General features: G+C 36.0%; 1 protein-coding gene across 1 annotated transcript in view; it reads left to right on the top strand.

Moving 5' to 3' along the window:
- Positions 1–20,468, top strand: part of LOC113118186 (RNA-binding Raly-like protein) — a 29,030-nt gene that overhangs the window by 5,515 nt on the left and 3,047 nt on the right. The window contains exons 2-12 of the mRNA XM_026287152.1: positions 3,250–3,520; positions 8,587–8,659; positions 8,764–8,811; positions 9,927–10,099; positions 10,339–10,452; positions 11,005–11,147; positions 11,264–11,301; positions 11,432–12,597; positions 12,710–12,891; positions 14,503–14,651; positions 14,745–14,887. Coding sequence (XP_026142937.1) covers positions 3,265–3,520; positions 8,587–8,659; positions 8,764–8,811; positions 9,927–10,099; positions 10,339–10,452; positions 11,005–11,147; positions 11,264–11,296 — 840 coding nt within the window. The 5' untranslated portion in view covers positions 3,250–3,264 and the 3' untranslated portion in view covers positions 11,297–11,301; positions 11,432–12,597; positions 12,710–12,891; positions 14,503–14,651; positions 14,745–14,887. The remainder of the gene's footprint in view (positions 1–3,249; positions 3,521–8,586; positions 8,660–8,763; positions 8,812–9,926; positions 10,100–10,338; positions 10,453–11,004; positions 11,148–11,263; positions 11,302–11,431; positions 12,598–12,709; positions 12,892–14,502; positions 14,652–14,744; positions 14,888–20,468) is intronic.

Raw genomic sequence — 20,468 nt, 5'->3', positions numbered from 1 at the left:
GGTTGGATTCTGCAGATTCTGATCCTTTTATTATAGATACATCTATACTGCCAGCTGTTTTCACTGAAACAATAAAATCATTAGTTTTAAAATTGTATTATCAGGATGTAAAAATCATAGAATTATTGGAGAATACTGGAAACTCAAAACTCACTACCAAACTTTGAGGACTTGAAATAAATTAGAAAGACTTATCCATGCGCATTGGATCTCTGCAATTAATAATGGTGTAACTGGTAGAGCTGTAGTCAAGTCCAGCTTTGTCGAGTCCAAGTCAAGTCCAAGTCCAGGACTAGTCGAGACCGAGTCAAGACCGAGTCCAAAGAGGTTCGAGTCCAAGTCAAGTCCAAGTCCAAAAGTTTCGAGTCCAAGTCCAAGACCGAGTCCAAATGAAAGAAAAAAGGGTCCTCTTCAAGACCACATACTTAACTACTGATAATGTTTGTGATGCGAGAGACAGCATATCTCCTATTCTAAGAAAATCATTTTACATTATTATTTGTAATGATCAAAAAGCATGTGCAAAGTAACAACTCTGTAGGACAGGGGTCTCCAAACTACATCCTGGATGGCCAATGTCCTGAAAAGTTTAGCTCCAGCTGGCCTTAAAACACCTGGAAGATTAGTGTGTCTAGTAAGAGCTTGATTAGGTTCAAGTGTGTATAATTAGGGTTAAAGCTAACAGGGGCGTTAAACAAGATCCCGGGCCCTATATGCATAGGCAGTCCTAATGGGTCCCCATGCCCCCCACCCATGAAAATATCCAGGTAAAAAATATATATTTCAGATTCATACTTTTCAAGGGCCCACTCTTCCTTTGGGGCCCTGGTAATGAGTACTGGTTTTACCCCCAGTCCGACCCTGGGAGCTAAACTTGGATAAACAAACAAAGTTTTGAACTGTAAGGTCAAATTATTTTTATGTACTTTATTTTTTGTTGACATTATATCTGTGGTCAAAAATGTATATGACTATGCCTAATTGGCACAGTGCACAGACACACGCAAAGCTTGGGATATGACAAATGCGCGCAGCAAGGCTAGAATGGATACGTTTGGCTCTACTGGACATGCGCACATAAATACAACGAAATTTTGGTCATACTTTACTAGGGCTTGCATAGACTAGTCCAGCTCTGTCGGAAACAATCGACTACTCCAGCATGCATTAACCATAATGCATACAAAGTGTTTGCAAGTACGAATTACAATATTGCGTGGAGCTGTTACTATATGACCTTATCTATGTTGCATGTAAAAATAAAATATGTAATGTAATAATTAGGGTTGTGCCTGAAGCCAAATACCTTATTCGGAATGGCACGGATAATGGCTTAAAAAACGAATAACGCACAAGGAATAATTCTGCCTGAATACTCGGCTGAAGCTGACACAGTCTGGTGTTTGCTAGATAACAGGTGAGCCAGGGGGATCAGTGCCAGAAGTGAATGAATGTAAACTTTATGAGTGAAAAGAGCGCAAATGAAACACCCCATTGTTGTCGCCTCTCTGTGCATCTCTCAGAAATCAGAGCGTTGCAAGAGTAATTTTACCTATAATAATACATCATAGCTACACGTTATATTATTTGTATATATTTAAAAGGCAAATATTTAAAGCTTAGGCTACGATATGATATGAATGAATGGAATAAGCACAGCGCGCTCACCAATCAAACAGCCACGTTGCGCGTCTCAGTCTCTCAAAAACCAAATCAGTTCTCTCTCAGGAGTAGGCTAATAATCAGCTTCGATACGGATACATTGTCTACTTGTCCTACATGTTTGCATATTTACCTTTTGCTGGTTTGCGCGGCACACACACATCTGTTTAGTGAAGTTCATTAACATTAAGACTCGCTCAAAATGTTATGCGTAATGAGAATGTGTGCATTGAATGGATTCAGTCGTGTTCAAATGATCACTAAACGTTTGTCATGACATCTCTCTGCTTGCATGATAAATATTATTTTAGAAATTAATAATTATTTCAGTTTAACACAACATACTTGTTCAGTGATAACTACGAAAAAATATATAAAAAGTCATAACAGTCTTATCAAGTAACTGTACGATGTTGTATCCGAATGCAGATAGGAAAAATGTTGTGATTGTTACAGATACAAATACTGGCTGTTACATGAAAATGTAAATATGTAATGTCATAATTATAAAGTTTTTAAAATGTACATATGTAATTGTTGCATAAGGCTATACATTAATACGCGTTTATTGATTAAAAAAAAGGCTATCTAGGTGTAGACGTAAATAAAACACAATCTAACAGGTAGAAAATTAAATTAGAAACATCTAAACTTTTCAGGTCGCAGTAAGTGCACCGCTGGTCATGCACATCCTTTCCCGGAACAATACTGAAAGCTAAGATGGAGAAACAGATGATCATAGTTGTACAAGGATAGCCATTTTTTAAATGAATCTATTAGCAGAGCTACTGCAAGGGATTTTTAGTGCTGGAATTCCATTTATTCTTTGCTGAAACTTCTGCGTCATCATGGAGAGCGGGTCATGGTTGCCCAGCAACAGCAGACGCCACTGGAGCGCGAGCTTAGATTACAGAGTGCTTTGGAAATAAGGAGAGCAGCGCGCCTAGCGTTTTCCACACGTTTTCAGTCGCGACATCATGCAAATGTGGTTTTGTTTTGAAGGAGAAATTTTTTCTTTTATTTTTTTTGCTGGACTCGGTCGAGACCAACTAGAAGACTTGGCGAGTCCAATGGCCAAGTCCGAGACAAGTCCGAGTGCAAATGCAAAGAGTCCGAGACAAGTCCGAGACGACAGAAAAATGTCTTGAGTCCGGACTCGAGTCCAAGACCGGACTCGAGTACTACAGCCCTAGTAACTGGTAAACAATTGGAACATTTGCAATAGGGCCAGAGAGCCAATTCCATATAGCTACATAATGGGCTTTACTCAGGGGAGTTTATTTGTTCAGCAGTTAGTAAGGCTATGCCACACACTTTTGTGCAGTTCTATAGCCTGGACGTGTCTGAGCCATTCTGAATATGCAGTGCGTATATAGATGCCGCAGAGACTGGTTACAGGTCGACCTGTGTGTTAAAGATGGATGTTGTGTCATAAGAGCTTCTGGAGTTGGTCACACCAAAAGCATTTCAAAAGAATAATGATAATTATTAATATTATTTTAAAGTTCTCTTCTGTGTTTTCTGAAAAAATATCAATGTTAAGGTGTCAAACAGTTTCCTCTAATGGTGTTTTTACGTGTGTTTCAGGACATCCTGAGAAGGATGACTGGGAAAACTCAAACCAGCAATATAACAAACAAGACAGATCCTCGCTCGCTGAATTCCAGAGTGTTCATTGGTAACCTCAACACTGCTGTGGTCAAGAAAACTGACATTGAGCTCATTTTTGCCAAGTATGGCAAGATTACGGGCTGCTCTGTGCACAAGGGCTTTGCTTTCGTCCAGTATGCCTGCGAGAGGAACGCTCGATCGGCTGTGGCTGGTGAGAACAGCAGGGTGCTGGCCGGACAGACCTTAGGTAAGTGACATTTACTTCTCTTTTATTTTTGTAAATGATTGGACTCAAACAGGTGACAATGATTTCAATGAGGAGGAAGGTGAAAAAAGTAGAGCAGGAGAAAATGAGAAAAGGAAAGAAAAGTGTGAGATCTACAGACACAGAGACAGTTGATCTTAGGTCATAGCCGTTCCCATGACTACCTGGTAAATATTCATCATCCTTTATTAAAAATGAAACTCCTGCTGTCATTGTTGCAGCAGTGGGTCTTTTGTGCTGGACTGATTTTCCATGTGTGACTATTTTAACTGCTTTATTTAAGTATTTTTATATGATTTGATCTTTCTTTGTGAAAAAATATTAGTTGCTTGATTTTATACAGAGCTGAGCATTTGTAACCAGCAAAGTGTTTTGTTTAATTTCCGAAAAAAAAAAAAAAAAAAAAAATACATATATATATATATATATATATATATATATATATATATTGATCAATATATTGATATATTGATTAAAAAATCTAATTGATTTGTATGATTCTGTGCACTTTACAGCATATTAACAAACAAAAATGAAATTTTTAAACTGGAAAATCAAGCAGCCCTTACCTGCTGAATTAGCAAGGCTATGCTGCTACTAAATATGTTCTACATGGAGAGTAGAGAAATCATTAATTATCTATTTTTCCAGGGTGTAGAAAGTGAGTAGAGTTGTTTGACTCATATTTACAGTGTTTTATTGCCACCTTGTGTTGGTCAGAGGAAGTACAGGTGAACTGGCATGAACCGAAATAGTGCAGTGGAGGAGAAAGTCTGTTTTAAATAAATGCATTTTATTATGGAATCTCATTAATTACATTTTGGAATACTATATGTTTGATGGCTAAATGAGATACAGAGTGCAATTTTTTTTTGTATATGTAAATATAATTTTACTGAATGCAAATTGGCCAATGTCAACCACTAGATGGCAATATAAAGATACCGTAGACATCCATGGCACTGCGGTTGCATAGACTACTCATAACACATGCTTATTTTGAAGGATTTATTCATAACTCTTGACCTTATTCAGTTAATGCAGATTGCTTTTACTCTAAAGTATAGCAGAATCTAAAAGCACTCCAGAGGAATTCTAAAATCTCATAAAAACGCCATCTGATATTTGTCTAAATATCTGAAGAACACCTATGAATAATCCATATTATATCAAACGCAATATTTATGTAAGCATCAAATAGAGTATAAGTCAGAAATATGACGTTAAGTTTATCTAACAATTTCTCCAGATTTTAGTCTTCCAATCATTATTTTCTTCAGCTTGTCTTAAAAACCTTTATAAGACTCAGTTTCACAGCATGTGTGTTTGTGTGTTTTAGTGTCACTATAATTAGTTTTTCAGTATCTGAAATCTTCTGACAGATATGAAGGCATCACAATGTATTCAATTTCAGAGCCTGTCTTTAATTCAAAGGAAAAGGCATATTTCTGCATGAATAGCCTCTGGGCTTATAATGTCAATAACTACCAAGATGTTTCAAATGAATGACAGCAGCTGTGGGGTGCTGTTCTTTTGATGCACAATATGATCCAAGATCAGAGACAGTCTGAGACAAGAGTATAAACTGCTTCTAATAATGCTGCTCAAATTTGTGTTGCATATTTGTCAGCACCCCCGTTATGTGTCAGTGGTACGGTCTGGAATGGTGCATGCCTGCATGCTGAACTCTATTCAGTCAGTCTCTCACAGTGTCACTACAGTGAAGTGAACTCAAGGGAAAGCAATAATTTATTCCTCAAAATATTGTATGTACAACCTTATGGACATGCACAGAAGAACAATGCATAAAGGGAAGCGGAATCAGAAATGTAAGTATTTTACAGAGAGATAAGTACCTTATTTCTGATAAGTGCTTTTTATATTTGATTTGTAACAGAATCAGTCAAACCTTAGTAACTATAATAATGCTTTTGCAGTTTTGTAAATTAAAATTAAAATTTTTAGGAAATGTTAGTAATAACATTATTATAGTTTTTTATCGTTTGATATTGGTTTAATTATTAATAAATGCATTTAATAAATGCAATTAAAATGTACATATGAAACATCTGTTTGTAATTATTAAGCACAGGAGAACTCCTGTGGAAGGCATCTTTTAAATGACAAGTAACCAAAGTAAAAAGTAAGAAAACATGCATTAGGAATTATTTCTACTTGATCTCAAATGACTTTTAAGTAAAGAAATTAACTTTAAAGTGATGTGTGTATGCATAAAAAAAAAAAAAAAAAAAAAAAAAAAATATATATATATATATATATATATATATATATATATATATATATATATATATATATATATATATATATATATATATATATATACATATATATGTTGCCTGCAACCTAATTTAGTTATACTTAAAAAATATTAAATATTATATTATTTAATATAATAATTGTCAATAATAAATAGTATCACAAAACAATATTATTTACAATTAAAATGTTTAGACCTGAATAAAAAGTCTATTTGACTATAGAATTTTCTCCTTTAACTTTTTCATACTCTTTGACCGACTCCAGAAGATTTGAAATGCAGTCTTGACCAGACCAAGTCGTCAAAAAGGAAATGATTAATTAGACGTTTAAAGAAACATAATTTTCTTAACCCCAAAAGTTGTTATATTTGGATGCAAGTTTCTGTTCATCTGTTCATGACGAGCATCCATGTTTTGTGTGTGTCTAATCAAAGACGGCACATCAAAGTTTGTAGCTATGCACATACACAAGACTCCAGGGATAATGAGCGGCACTGAAAATGGATATGATGTCCTCAAGTGTACAAACCATTCCAGATAATTGCGCACATCAGTCACCAAATTACATCACACCACAGAGGAATGACTAAAGGAAGTGAAAGAGATGTTTGATAAGTAGGTCATGAATGGAAAACACTCATTAGTGAAAAAGATGCCAGAGGTGTCGGAATAATATTCATAGGCTACTAGCTAAAACAGAACTATATGAATTGTGTTTTTATGTCTGCAAAGTGATTTTCTTTGAAAAGAAATAATGTCCTTGAAGTCCTTGTAGGTATCTTGATTCACTTGGTTTACTGAGGTTTATCAGAACAGATATTTCTTTTAGAGTTTGCCATCCAGGCACAAGTTAAGGCATTAGTTATGTCTCATCAAATGAATCACTCAGAAAAACTATTTTGAGCTGACAGGCAGACACATTGACATTAAGCAGAGGTCATCACTGAGAGAAATTCCAATCTTCTTTCTACGCTAAGCCTGACAGACCTTTGAGAGAACAGCATACTGAGTAGAGGAGGCCTATTGGTAAACTCAGATTAAAGTATTGATATGGTTCCAAGTCTAAAATGTGGTGGTATTTTAAATGATTGGCACATATCGAGCGTGTCATGGCACCATCCACTGATTATTGGAGCAGTTGGATGTTTCAGACAGTTTTGAATTGTTTTGTCTCCCAAAAACCATTATTAAGATCTTACAAAATCATTATCGAGAACTTAAATCACTTGCTTCCCCAATAATGTTGCTTAAAGAAACTCAATGAGGTCGTTCATGTACCTCAAACTGAAAAGAATTGTGCTTGTGTCAAGGGTTTGATTTGCCAAGAGAATGCATGAACTAAAAAATGCATGGCTTGAATGCAAGATTAACTATTTATTGTGTCACTATTTATGATCGAAAAGTTCTTTGTGATCAAACTAATGATGACTTCCTTTTGAACATCAAACGCAAAAATTCTTGACCCCATTCAGTTCATAAATTTTGATGGAGATTACTTCACCAAAAAGAATACACGAACCTAGAAATACTCGAGCAGAATATTTAAATCTCATCTTATCAACAGACTAAACCTTCTGATATTTTCTTGAATATCAGAAAATAAATGTATTGTGACAAACGTAATAACTTTTTAAACTTAACATTTTTTAAAAAGCATAATAAAAAAATAAAAATATATAATATAATATAATATAATATAATATAATATAATATAATATAATATAATATAATATAATATAATATAATATAAGTGATAAAATTGTGTGTTTTGAATACAACATATGCTTCCAAATCAGTATTGGTCAGAAATAAGATCTTAAATGGATATTTCACTCAACATTCACAAACTCTTATGTCATTCCAAATCTTTTTTTTTTTTTTTTTTTTTGGTTCAAATGTTTTTGGTGGAGTAAATGATGACGGAATTTTCATTTTTCTCTAACATTTTAAATACCAACAAACTCATGAAGACATCCTTTGAATCTCAAAACGTAATTGCATTAATTTGAAGAGAACTTCTTTTTAAAAATGCTTTTGTGTTAACGTCAAACTAATTATGATGTTCCCATGGAAAACGTCCGCTTTCATCGCAGAAGGTTAGCTGTAATTAGACACTGCTAATTAAAGAGGATGAAGCTAACCTGATCTTCCCAATCAGCTGTTTCTCCTCCTGCTCTTCAGTTGCTATGTTTGAATGTATTTTCCAATATATTCATTAAAATGTTTTGAAACTTCAGTCTCATGAATATATTCTGAACAAAGTACGACTATCTCTATTTGAAAGCTCTGAATGCTTCCATAATGAATTTGGTTCAGTCAGGCAAAGACTAATCTAAACTTTGAAAGTGCACTACTTTTCTTCACAGATTTACTGCTTTGTTTTGTGCTTCATCAGACTGAAGGCTAAAATTGCTTGCAAATGTCTCAAAGCTCTGAATTGTGATTTAGTCAGACACTCAGACAGCCCGTCCTTCTGGATAACGTGCCGGATGACCTTGAGAGGCACTCAGGAGTGATTGTGCATCTGTGTGTGTGTGTGTGTGTTTGATGAGTGAGGCTGTTGCTCTGATAGCATCTCTCTTTCTGATGAGACAAATGAGAGCCATCAGTCATTTATTCTGTGGCCTAATGCCTATGTACTTTCTCAGGGCTCAGAGGCTTTTCTAAGTCCTTTATCCAGCCATTGTTAGTCATTCACTTGAAGAAGGGTATAATTAAAATGGAAAGCGTATACTGTATTTTGTACAATGCTCTTTGCTTTTCCCACAGACATTAACATGGCTGGAGAACCACGTCCTTACAGGCCAAAAGTGGGATCCAAGCGACCTTTCTCCTTATACAGGTAAGCTACCTAAATTAAAAAAATAAATAAAATACAAAATACTGTATTCAGTAGATATGGAAATATTTAAATAACATTTTTCTCATCTGTTTTATTTATTTAAGTGGCTATGAATATCATTATGATTTCTACAGGGATGATTTCTATACCAGGTATGTCTATGCATTCACTAATGCAAATGCAATAATTCAAAGCTAATCATTTCATGCAGATTGATACATTGGTATTTTAGTAGTTGAACTTTTAAGATCTTTTCTTATAAGGAGCTTTGTAATATGTTTTTGTTAATTACATTTTTAGGTAAGATCCACCTTGTCTTGTATGACCTTTTATATGGTATGAAAAACTGATGCAAGGTGGAGAGAAAAAAAGCTAAAAAGTAGAGGAAGAACTTTCCCTAATAACCATAATTAATGTCATTTTATTGGTTTGACTTGGATTCTTTGCTCTGGCTAATGATGAGCAGTCGTCTCCTGAGAGACATTAGCTGAATGTCAGAAAGCTAACTGAGCAGTGCAGACACGCCGGGCATCTTTCCTCTGACATTTTCATGTGTTTGCTTTCCCTCCTCATTTGGCAGAGCTGAGATTTATACATCTTCACGGAAAATATGTGTGTGCTAAATTCCTTCATTGCAGTTATTTAAAAATGTGCAAGTAAGAGCTAATTATGCTCATAAAGTGTTGTTTCTGGGGAGTAGGACTAAAAAGTGATCTTGCTCTTTTGCATGTAGACTAAGATATTCCCTCATCTCTTTATATACAGTAATCTGTCATAAAGTGTAAATGATTATATTAAAAAAGTTGTAATTTAATAATAATTAACACTTTACAAAAACAATATCAACAAGGACTTCTTAATGTCTATTCATTATACACTACTGTACTTTTTAGTATACCATTTACTATAAAAATACAGTAAAAACAGTACTATTTAGAATTATTTTTACAATTTAAAATAGCTGCATTGTAATACATTCCCAAATGTAATTTATCCTGTGATGGCAAAGCAGATTTTCCAGCCGCTATAAATTTCAGACCTTCACAAATAATTGTAATATGATGATCTGGTTCTCAAGAAACATTTCATATTATTATCAATACTGAAAACAGTTGTGCTGCTTAATATGTTTGATAATATAAAACCACAAAGCACTTTTTAGTGATTAAAATATACCTACAAAATTACATAAATGACATAAATAAAGAAATAAATAATACAAATATTTAAAATATTTTGACAAATATTTTTATATATTTCTCTTTAGGATTTTTGACATTCATGGGAGATTAGCACCGTCCCCTCGGGCTGTGATACCTATCAAGCATTCCCGTTTGGTTGCGCTCTCAACACGCAGGACAAAAAACTCTTTCCAGCCAAAGATTTCCACCTGCTCTTCTTATCTAAAAACGATGTCGTCAGGTTCCTTATGCTCTATGGGTTTGTCCATAATTACAAGTCAATTTTGCCATATCCTTTCAATTTAAATAACCATTTTTAGCACCTAGAACACTCTGTAATCAGATGCCTTTAATAACTGAGACATAACATGTCCATACCATACATAATCTACTGCCAACCATAACCATAAAAAAAAAATAAAAAAATACGGTGATGAACTGATGAAATCTCAGTGATGCATATTCACCTTCATCATTGTTTGTTTGTTTTTATCAAAGTGAAATCCGATCAGCTCCTGACAATCAAGCAAGAACTGTCCCAGATAAAGATTAAGATCGACTCCTTGCTGGGAAGGCTAGAGAAGATTGAACAGAAGCAGTTAGCAGAAGCAGGTAAGAGGATGAAATGAACATTGCTGTCAGCGTAGAGGCCATGTTGGCAGGAGGTAGATTAAAAACACTTGTCTTCATCACTTTCAATGTCAGGGCAGGAAATCGAAAACAGCACCACTTGTGTCTTCACACGCACAGAAAGAAATTTGACTAGGAGAGGAAACATCCACATACCTGTGTTAGTTTTACTTGAAAGTTTGAAACACTATAAAAAACATAAGCTGTTGTTCCATCTTTAAAAGTAACATTTATAATACCAATCTCCTGAAGTATTAAATGTGTTTTGTACCTTTATAATAAATTGACAACCACCAAAAAAAAAAAAACAAGAATAAAAAAGGCACTAAATGGCTCACTAGATTTATTAGTGTTTTCTTTTTTTATTATAAAGTTTAAAGGAATTTACCATTAACTAATTAACAGGTTTTTACCATACCATTTTTTACAGTCCATTACATTTATGTTTTCTTTAAATATTCACTATAGCTGCTGGCCGCACTTTAATCTCATTATCTAGTTCATCTTTCTGTCCTTGATCACAATATTGTGTAGAAGCCAACAGGAAGCACGAGAAGGCCTATCAATCTCTCTATAGAGAGACAGAAGAGGATGTGGATCAGGAACATCTGGATGCGGGGTCTTGGGAAGTGACTGATGATGGTGATGATGGAAATGACAGGGCTAATGGTGAACTGGTGAGCTGTCATTGAACTAACCTGAATGTGATATGTCATTTGTTTTTATTTGATATATCAGCAAGACCCACTTGTATTAGATATAATTGTGTGTGTGTGTTTGTGTTAAATCCCAGATAGAAAACCACATATCTGATGTAGACAACTGAGCAAGGTTGGTACCACAATATCTTGTCACATACTTCTCTCTTTTTATTTGTCATTATCAGAAAATATATTGGCTCTGTCTTTCAAGACTTTTGTGAGATGTCACATATATATATTTACTTTTTTTCTTTCTGTAGGACTGGGACCAGCACTCCTATCAAGTTTACTGTTTTTGGAAGATATCCAGTCAGAATTCCCTTTCATGTCGATTTATTTATTTGTTTGTATGTATTTTTTTTTTTATTCATTCAACTGGTCATACTTTTACATACATATGTATAGTCAGACAAAACAAAAAGATGAAACTATAACTTAATATGTAAAATAATTAATGTATATTATTTAGAAAATGTGATAAACGCTGTGTCATGGTCATAAAGGTTTACAAATAATTGGAGAATTTGAATTTTTGGACATTATAATTATCTACATATTTAAATAAACTGTATTAAATGCACATTTATGTATAAGTAAACTATCATAAAATTATCTGTCTCACCCATTATTAGGATTATAAGCTACTTTTACATCTCTATCTCTTTTAAACTTTTATTGTAGTTTATAACTCATCTAAAAAATGTGGTAAAATAATTTGTATGTGTTTAATATTGTGTGGTGCATTTGTGAAATAAAATCTGGCAGACATCAATTGTTAGCAGGGTTTAGATTTTTGGGTATTTAACGCTGACTTTATTTGTGCATTCATGTAAGCCAGTTGAAAACACAAAACACTCACTAGGCAGCTCACCTAGTTTCTGTTGGTTAATGTCCCAGTTCAGTTCAGCTGAGCTCATGAAGCTGAAACAAAAGCTCTAAAGTTACTAAGGACCCTGCCGGAAGTAGGAATCATTTAGCGGGACTTTTAATTTGAATTTCAGCAGCGGTAAAAATGTAACGGAAATCTTTTTAATCCTTCACAAGCAGTTAAAGTTTAGCACACATTATTTTATATATATGATTTTTAGCTAATGGACGATGAAGTTATCGTTAAAACTGGCTTGTTTTTAACACATTTTGGGATTCAAGTTGCTAAATGTTACGTGATAAGACTGGGCTAAGTTTACATCACTTGTTTTGTTGTCAAGTGCTGAAACTTGTCTAAAACGTTGCCTTAATTCCCATCATCTGACTTTAAATACCCGATTTAACAGTTATTTCTATGAAGCATAATAGTAGCAGCAGTGTAAATAAACGTCAAGGTGTGTGAGAATGTAACAGGTTATGTTGTGGCTAATGTAACGTTATCCAATCATCGACTGTTGTTGGGACCCATTCGGTCATGTAACGTTAAAGATATTTCAAGGTAAGTTTAACTCAATAGTCCAGATTTACAGCAGAAGTGCCCGTTAACTGGCTTGACTGTATTTTAAGGAAAGGGTGTGATTGTGACTTCACTGAATATATTTATTTTTTAGTCTACTAGAGGTCCCACTGAATCCCAGTATTTCATCCCTGAATCTTCACTTTAACCGTCTCACTAAGTTTGAGGTGTTGACGACAGCATGGCACATAAAACAGCTGGACATGTCATCACATCTGTCAAATAGAGGGACTTGCTTCCCTGTCCTCACCTGTAACTTAATCACCAAAGTATAAGGTAAAGCCCACACTTTTTCAGGCAGAAAATGTGTAAAATGTTTGCAATGCTCTGTAGTATAATTTATTATACTGTTATTTTATTATACTGTTATCCTGTCATTACTTGTAATTGGGTGTCTTTGGGTTGTAATCTGTCAGTACATGGATTGTATTTTTTTTTAGGACTTGAATTTGGCCTACAATCAAATAAATGACCTAACTGGTAGGTTAGATTGCATTCTTATCAAATGTGTTAATTCTTGAGTAGTTTGTTTTAGCTTTCTGAATAGTTTGACATTTAAGATAAGAAAAAGGCCTGGGGGTCTGGTTGGAATTTTTATGTATTTATTTTTTAAGAATCCTCTTATGTTTACCAAAGCTGCAATTTTTGAAATAGGAAAATCTGAAATAGTCTAAAAAAGGGCTAAAACTAATATATAAGATAGAAATAGTCGTCAGCTTTTTTCACTAATATGTTCTTCCTTTGTAGGCTACAGAGAGATGGTTCTTGGTACCCTTCATGGAGTAGATTGCCTAGGAAATGCATCTACTTTGGCAGAGGACAGTCCTATGGATGTTGACTTTAGGCAAAGGCTTTGTAGTAGTCTAGCAATCAAGGCAGTTTATAAATTGCCCTCCCATTTAAAATTGCTTGCACACATGAATGATTACACTGTCCCTAAGTTCAGTTCATTTAACTTAATCAGAACTTAAGCTGCAATAACATGGAACAGACAGAGCATTAAGAAGTTACAGCAATAATGACTTAATACATACACTAATGCACCAATATGGTAATAAATATATATATATATAAATATTCTATAATATATGTGAGATTGGAATGATCAAGATTTTTTTTATGTTCTTCTTGATTGCTCACAAAGTCTGCATTTAATTGATAAAAAATACAGTAAAAACAGTATTATTGTAAAATACTAATACAATTTAAAAAAACTGTTTTTGTTTTAACATTTTTTTATTTATTTCTGTGATGCAAAAGCTGAATTTTCAGCATCTATTACTCAAGTATTTATTGTCCATGATCCTTCAGAAATCATTTTAATTTGCTGATTTGGTGCTCAAGAAGCATCTCTTGTTATTATCAGTTATTCATCAAAAGTGACAGTGAAGAGATTAACAATGTTTCAAAAGATTTCTGTCTCAAATAAATGCTCTTCCTTTAAACTTTTTATTCTTCAAAGAATCCTAAAAATGTATCATGGTTATATATTATTCAGCAAAAACTGTTTTCAATTTTTTATAATAATAAGAACCATTTTTCATAACTGCACCAATAATTCATAATAACTGAGCACTAAATCAGCCTATTAGATTGATTTATGATGGATCATATGACCCAGAAGTCTGAAGCAATGGCTGCAGAAAATTCAACTTAGCCATTCCAAGAATAAATAGCATTTTAAAATACAGTGGGCATAGAAAAGAATCACCCCCTTTTAAAACAATCACATTTTGTTGCTTTGCAGCCTGAAATGAACATGGTCACAGTTTTTGTTGTATTCAGCTGTATTTACTTATTTACTTTTCTTACCCTGAAAAAAAAATCGGAAAAAAATTAAAACCCCTCACACTTTACTAGTCTAAATGGCTTTTGCTTTGATTGCAGACAGAAGCAGAGGTCCACAAAGCTGGTTGTTGGCCCCTGTAGGACATCAGTCCAGAGCTCTGGGTCTGTTGAAACTTTAGAGTCAGTAAAAAAGGACCCTAAAATCCCCCCCAAAAAGTCCAGCTCAATCTAAAAAGGAAACCTACAGGGTATGTATATTGCACTCCACAAGTCAAAATTTTCTTTTTATTAAGCTAAATGTAAATTTGTTAAGAGTAAAGGGCCTTTGTGTTTACATTCAGGCAATTGTAGAAGAACGAGACCAGGACCAGGCGCTGGAAGACAGAAGGCTGCAAAGAGACTTTTTTTAACAGATCAAGAACCTGCAGACCTGAGCCATAGAGGAAAAGAACTTGCAAAGTTTGGCCTTACACACCACAGACAGGTAAGGGCATACAGAGTCTGTTATATAGTCGTATATAACGTAAAGTATGTAACATAGTAATATATAATATAGTTTCCTTTTGTCACTTTGATCTGTTTTACTTTTGAATTGAAATCAGTGTGAATGAATGCAAATTGAGTAGCCTCATTAAGAGTTCTACTACTAAGAGTCAAAGTAATATACAGTATTGTTCAAAATAATAGCAGTACAATGTGACTAACCAGAATAATCAAGGTTTTTCGTATATTTTTTTATTGTACGTGGCAAACAAGTTACCAGTAGGTTCAGTAGATTCTCAGAAAACAAATGAGACCCAGCATTCATGATATGCACGCTCTTAAGGCTGTGCAATTGGGCAATTAGTTGAATTAGTTGAAAGGGGTGTGTTCAAAAAAATAGCAGTGTGGCATTCAATCACTGAGGTCATCAATTTTGTGAAGAAACAGGTGTGAATCAGGTGGCCCCTATTTAAGGATGAAGCCAACACTTATTGAACATGCATTTGAAAGCTGAGGAAATGGGTCGTTCAAGACATTGTTCAGAAGAACAGCGTACTTTGATTAAAAAGTTGATTAGAGAGGGGAAAACCTATAAAGAGGTGCAAAAAATGATAGGCTGTTCAGCTAAAATGATCTCCAATGCCTTAAAATGGAGAGCAAAACCAGAGAGACGTGGAAGAAAACGGAAGACAACCATCAAAATGGATAGAAGAATAACCAGAATGGCAAAGGCTCAGCCAATGATCACCTCCAGGATGATCAAAGACAGTCTGGAGTTACCTGTAAGTACTGTGACAGTTAGAAGACGTCTGTGTGAAGCTAATCTATTTTCAAGAATCCCCCGCAAAGTCCCTCTGTTAAAAAAAAGGCATGTGCAGAAGAGGTTACAATTTGCCAAAGAACACATCAACTGGCCTAAAGAGAAATGGAGGAACATTTTGTGGGCTGATGAGAGTAAAATTGTTCTTTTTGGGTCCAAGGGCCACAGGCAGTTTGTGAGACGACCCCCAAACTCTGAATTCAAGCCACAGTACACAGTGAAGACAGTGAAGCATGGAGGTGCAAGCATCATGATATGGGCATGTTTCTCCTACTATGGTGTTGGGCCTATTTATCGCATACCAGGGATCATGGATCAGTTTGCATATGTTAAAATACTTGAAGAGGTCATGTTGCCCTATGCTGAAGAGGACATGCCCTTGAAATGGTTGTTTCAACAAGACAATGACCCAAAACACACTAGTAAACGGGCAAAGTCTTGGTTCCAAACCAACAAAATTAATGTTATGGAGTGGCCAGCCCAATCTCCAGACCTTAATCCAATTGAGAACTTGTGGGGTGATATCAAAAATGCTGTTTCTGAAGCAAAACAAAGAAATGTGAATGAATTGTGGAATGTTGTTAAAGAATCATGGAGTGGAATAACAGCTGAGAGGTGCCACAAGTTGGTTGACTCCATGCCACACAGATGTCAAGCAGTTTTAAAAAACTGTGGTCATACAACTAAATATTAGTTTAGTGATTCACAGGATTGCTAAATCCCAGAAAAAAAAATGTTTGTACAAAATAGTTTTGAGTTTGTACAGTCAAAGGTAGACACTGCTATTTTTTTGAACACACCCCTTTCAACTAATTGCCCAATTGCACAGCCTTAAGAGCGTGCATATCATGAATGCTGGGTCTTGTTTGTTTTCTGACAATCTACTGAACCTACTGGTAACTTGTTTGCCACGTAGCAATAAAAAATATACTAAAAACCTTGATTATTCTGGTTAGTCACATTGTACTGCTATTATTTTGAACAAAACTGTATATATTTAAATTTTACCAACGAACACAATTAGCTGCAAAATCTATTATCTCACCCATTCAAACATTCTCTTCCATCAAGGACACCTTAACAATCTTCAGCCATCCAAGTGTTTAGAGAGAATGTTTGGCTTGATGTATTACACCTAATTGGTGTCAGCTTCAGCTGAAATACTGGATCTGAATTCACTTGAGTATAATTAAATTTTATTAGAAGTTTCCAGAGACCCTACTGCAGGGCCCTGATGTATGAAGCTCTGCCTTCCCACCTGCACGGCAGTTTCTGTGGCGTGGTGACGGCCCTGATATTATGCACTAATATTGAAGCCCACCCACTCCCCCAGTGATAAATTGTAATTATTATAGTGACAGGCACCTGTCTGCCGAATATCATCAATCAATCCTAATTTCCACCCCTGCAGCAATTTGCTGCTAATGACTCTTGCCTCACAGTCCAGTGTCTGTTTTTTAACACTTCATTGTGTGTGAATGTAAATTAATATAATAGTGTCATGTATTAATTGTCATTAAACAGAAGATTTAGTGTGTGTTTCATTTATTATTGTAATGGCAACATGTTGTTCCTTTGTGCTCATTCAGATATTCTTGGTTTAATCTGGTTTGAAATAGATTTCTGACTCATTTTGACTCCTTTCCTAACCCAGATTTGATTATATAATATACACTACTCTTCAAATGTATACACACACACACAAATTATTTACACTAGTGCGATGGACTGTAAAAAAGTGCATAGAAAAATATTTCAGTGTGCAAATGAATCAGCTGGTCCATGTCCGGAGGCTCCTGAAGTGCCTCCCGGAGGGCAGGAGGTTAAACAGTATGTGGTCAGGGTGAGAGGAGTCCTTAAGAATGTTGCGAGCTCGACGTTGACAGCGTTTTCTCTGGATGTCCTCAATAGCAGGAAGTGGTGTCCCTGTGATGCGTTAGGCAGTTTTCATCACCCTCTGCAGTGCCTTGTGGAAAGCAACTGAGCAGTTCCCATACCAGACTGTGATGCAACTGGTCAAGATGCTATCGATTGCACATCGGTAAAAGTTCACCAGGATGGCTGAAGACAGCTGGTTCTTCTTCAGTGTCCTGAGGAAGAAGAGGAGCTGGTGTGCCGCCTTGACCAGGCTGGAGGTGTTTGTGGTCCAGGGCAGGTCCTCCGAGATGGTGGTTCCTATGAACTTGAAGCTGAAGATACGTTTAATAATCATCCCGTTGATGTGGATGAGGTCATGCATGTTTCCTTTCTTCTTGAAGTTCACAATGATCTCCTTTGTCTTGCTGGTGTTTGTCAGTGCATCATGTGGCCAGGTGCTGTACCTCCTTCCTGTAGACAGTCTCATTGTATCTGATGATGCCAATTAACTTTGATGTCATCTGCAAACTTAATGATGGAGTTGCATCCATGCACAGGCTTGCAGTCGTGGGTGTACAGGGAGTAGAGGAATGAGCTCAGTACACAGACCTGTGGTACAGGTCCTTCTCAAAAAATTATCATATTGTGATAAAAGTTCATTATTTTCCATAATGTAATGATACAAATTTAACTTTCATATATTTTAGATTCATTGCACACCAACTGAAATATTTCAGGTCTTTTATTGTTTTAATACTGATGATTTTGGCATTCAGCTCATGAAAACCCCAAATTCCTATCTCAAAAAATTAGCATATTATGAAAAGGTTCTCTAAACGAGCTATTAACCTAATCATCTGAATCAACTAATTAACTCTAAACACCTGCAAAAAATTCCTGAGGCTTTTAAAAACTCCCAGCCTGGTTCATTACTCAAAACCGCAATCATGGGTAAGACTGCCGACCTGACTGCTGTCCAGAAGGCCATCATTGACAACCTCAAGCGAGAGGGTAAGACACAGAAAGAAATTTCTGAACGAATAGGCTGTTCCCAGAGTGCTGTATCAAGGCACCTCAGTGGGAAGTCTATGGGAAGGAAAAAGTGTGGCAAAAAACGCTGCACAACGAGAAGAGGTGACCGGACCCTGAGGAAGATCCGATTCCAGACCTTGGGGGACCTGCAGAAGCAGTGGACTGAGTCTGGAGTAGAAACATCCAGAGCCACCGTGCACAGGCGCGTGCAGGAAACGGGCTACAGAGAAGCAGCACTGGACTGTTGCTCAGTGGTCCAAAGTACTTTTTTCGTCTGAAAGCAAATTTTGCATGTCATTCAGAAATCAAGGTGCCAGAGTCTGGAGGAAGGCTGGGGAGAAGGAAATGCCAAAATGCCTGAAGTCCAGTGTCAAGTACCCACAGTCAGTGATGGTCTGGGGTGCCATGTCAGCTGTTGGTGTTGGTCCACTGTGTTTTATCAAGGGCAGGGTCAATGCAGCTAGTTATAAGGAGATTTTGGAGCACTTCATGCTTCCATCTGCTGAAAAGCTTTATGGAGATGAAGATTTCGTTTTTCAGCACGACCTGGCACCTGCTCACAGTGCCAAAACCACTGGTAAATGGTTTACTGACCATGGTATTACTGTGCTCAAATGGCCTGCCAACTCTCCTGACCTGAATCCCATTGAGAATCTGTGGGATATTTTGAAGAGAAAGTTGAGAGACGCAAGACCCAACACTCTGGATGAGCTTAAGGCTGCTATCGAAGCATCCTGGGCCTCCATAACACCTCAGCAGTGCCACAGACTGATTGCCTCCATGCCACGCCGCACTGAAGCAGTCATTTCTGCAAAAGGATTCCCGACCAAGTATTGAGTGCATAACTGAACATAATTATTTGAAGGTTGACTTTTTTGTATTAAAAACACTTTTCTTTTATTGGTCGGATGAAATATGCTAATTTTTTGAGGTAGGAATTTTGGGTTTTCTACCCAAAGAAGACGGTATGCTTCTCTACAGGATGAATTTTGCATGGCTCTCCCCATTTAGGAAAGGGTTGCTTAGAGGTAAATCTAAATTGTGAGATATATCTTTCATCTAAATTTGAATCTAGGAGGAGAACATAGTTATTATTTGAAAAAGATTTCAGTTAAATAAATTCTGAGAAAACAGAAAAAAACAGTACTGACATGAATGTCAGTGCAATGTTTAAAATCATTTGAAATATGCTAATTTTTTGAGATAGGAATTTTGGGTTTTCATGAGCTGAATGCCAAAATCATCAGTATTAAAACAATAAAAGACCTGACATATTTCAGTTGGTGTGCAATGAATCAAAAATATATGAAAGTTTAATTTTTATCATTACATTATGGAAAATAATGAACTTTTATCACAATATGCTAATTTTTTGAGAAGGACCTGTATGCCGGTGTTGAGTGTGATGGTGGTGGAGCAGGTGTGGCCTGACCTAACATGCTGAGGTCTGTTGGTCAGAAAGTCCACAATCCAGTTGCAGAAGGAGGTGTTAATATCCAGGTCTCCAAGTTTTGTGGTCAGCTTGGAGGGAATGACAGTATTAAATGTTGAGCTAAAGTCAACAAACTACATATCTGTTGTTATTGTCCAGGTGTGTGTGTACAGAGTGCAGCATTGTGCATACTGCATCCTCTGTGCTCCTATTGCTACGGTAGGCAAATTGGTGTGGTTCCAGTGTGGGTGGGAGGCAGTCCTTGAGATGTGCTAGGACCAGTCGGTCAAAGCACTTCATAATGCTGTGTGTGAGTGCTACAGGGTGGTAGTTATTTAGGCATATCGGGGAGGAGTGTTTCGGCACTGGCACAATGGATGTGGACTTAAAGCATGTTGGCACAGTTGCTTGGGTGAGGGACAGGTTGAAAATGTCTGTGAA

The sequence above is a fragment of the Carassius auratus genome, chromosome 2, assembly GCF_003368295.1.
Source record: "Carassius auratus strain Wakin chromosome 2, ASM336829v1, whole genome shotgun sequence".
In the NCBI taxonomy this organism is placed as follows: Eukaryota; Metazoa; Chordata; class Actinopteri; order Cypriniformes; family Cyprinidae; genus Carassius; species Carassius auratus.
The sequence above is the reverse complement of the archived record's forward strand: the minus strand, read 5'-3'. Positions and strand labels throughout refer to the sequence as shown.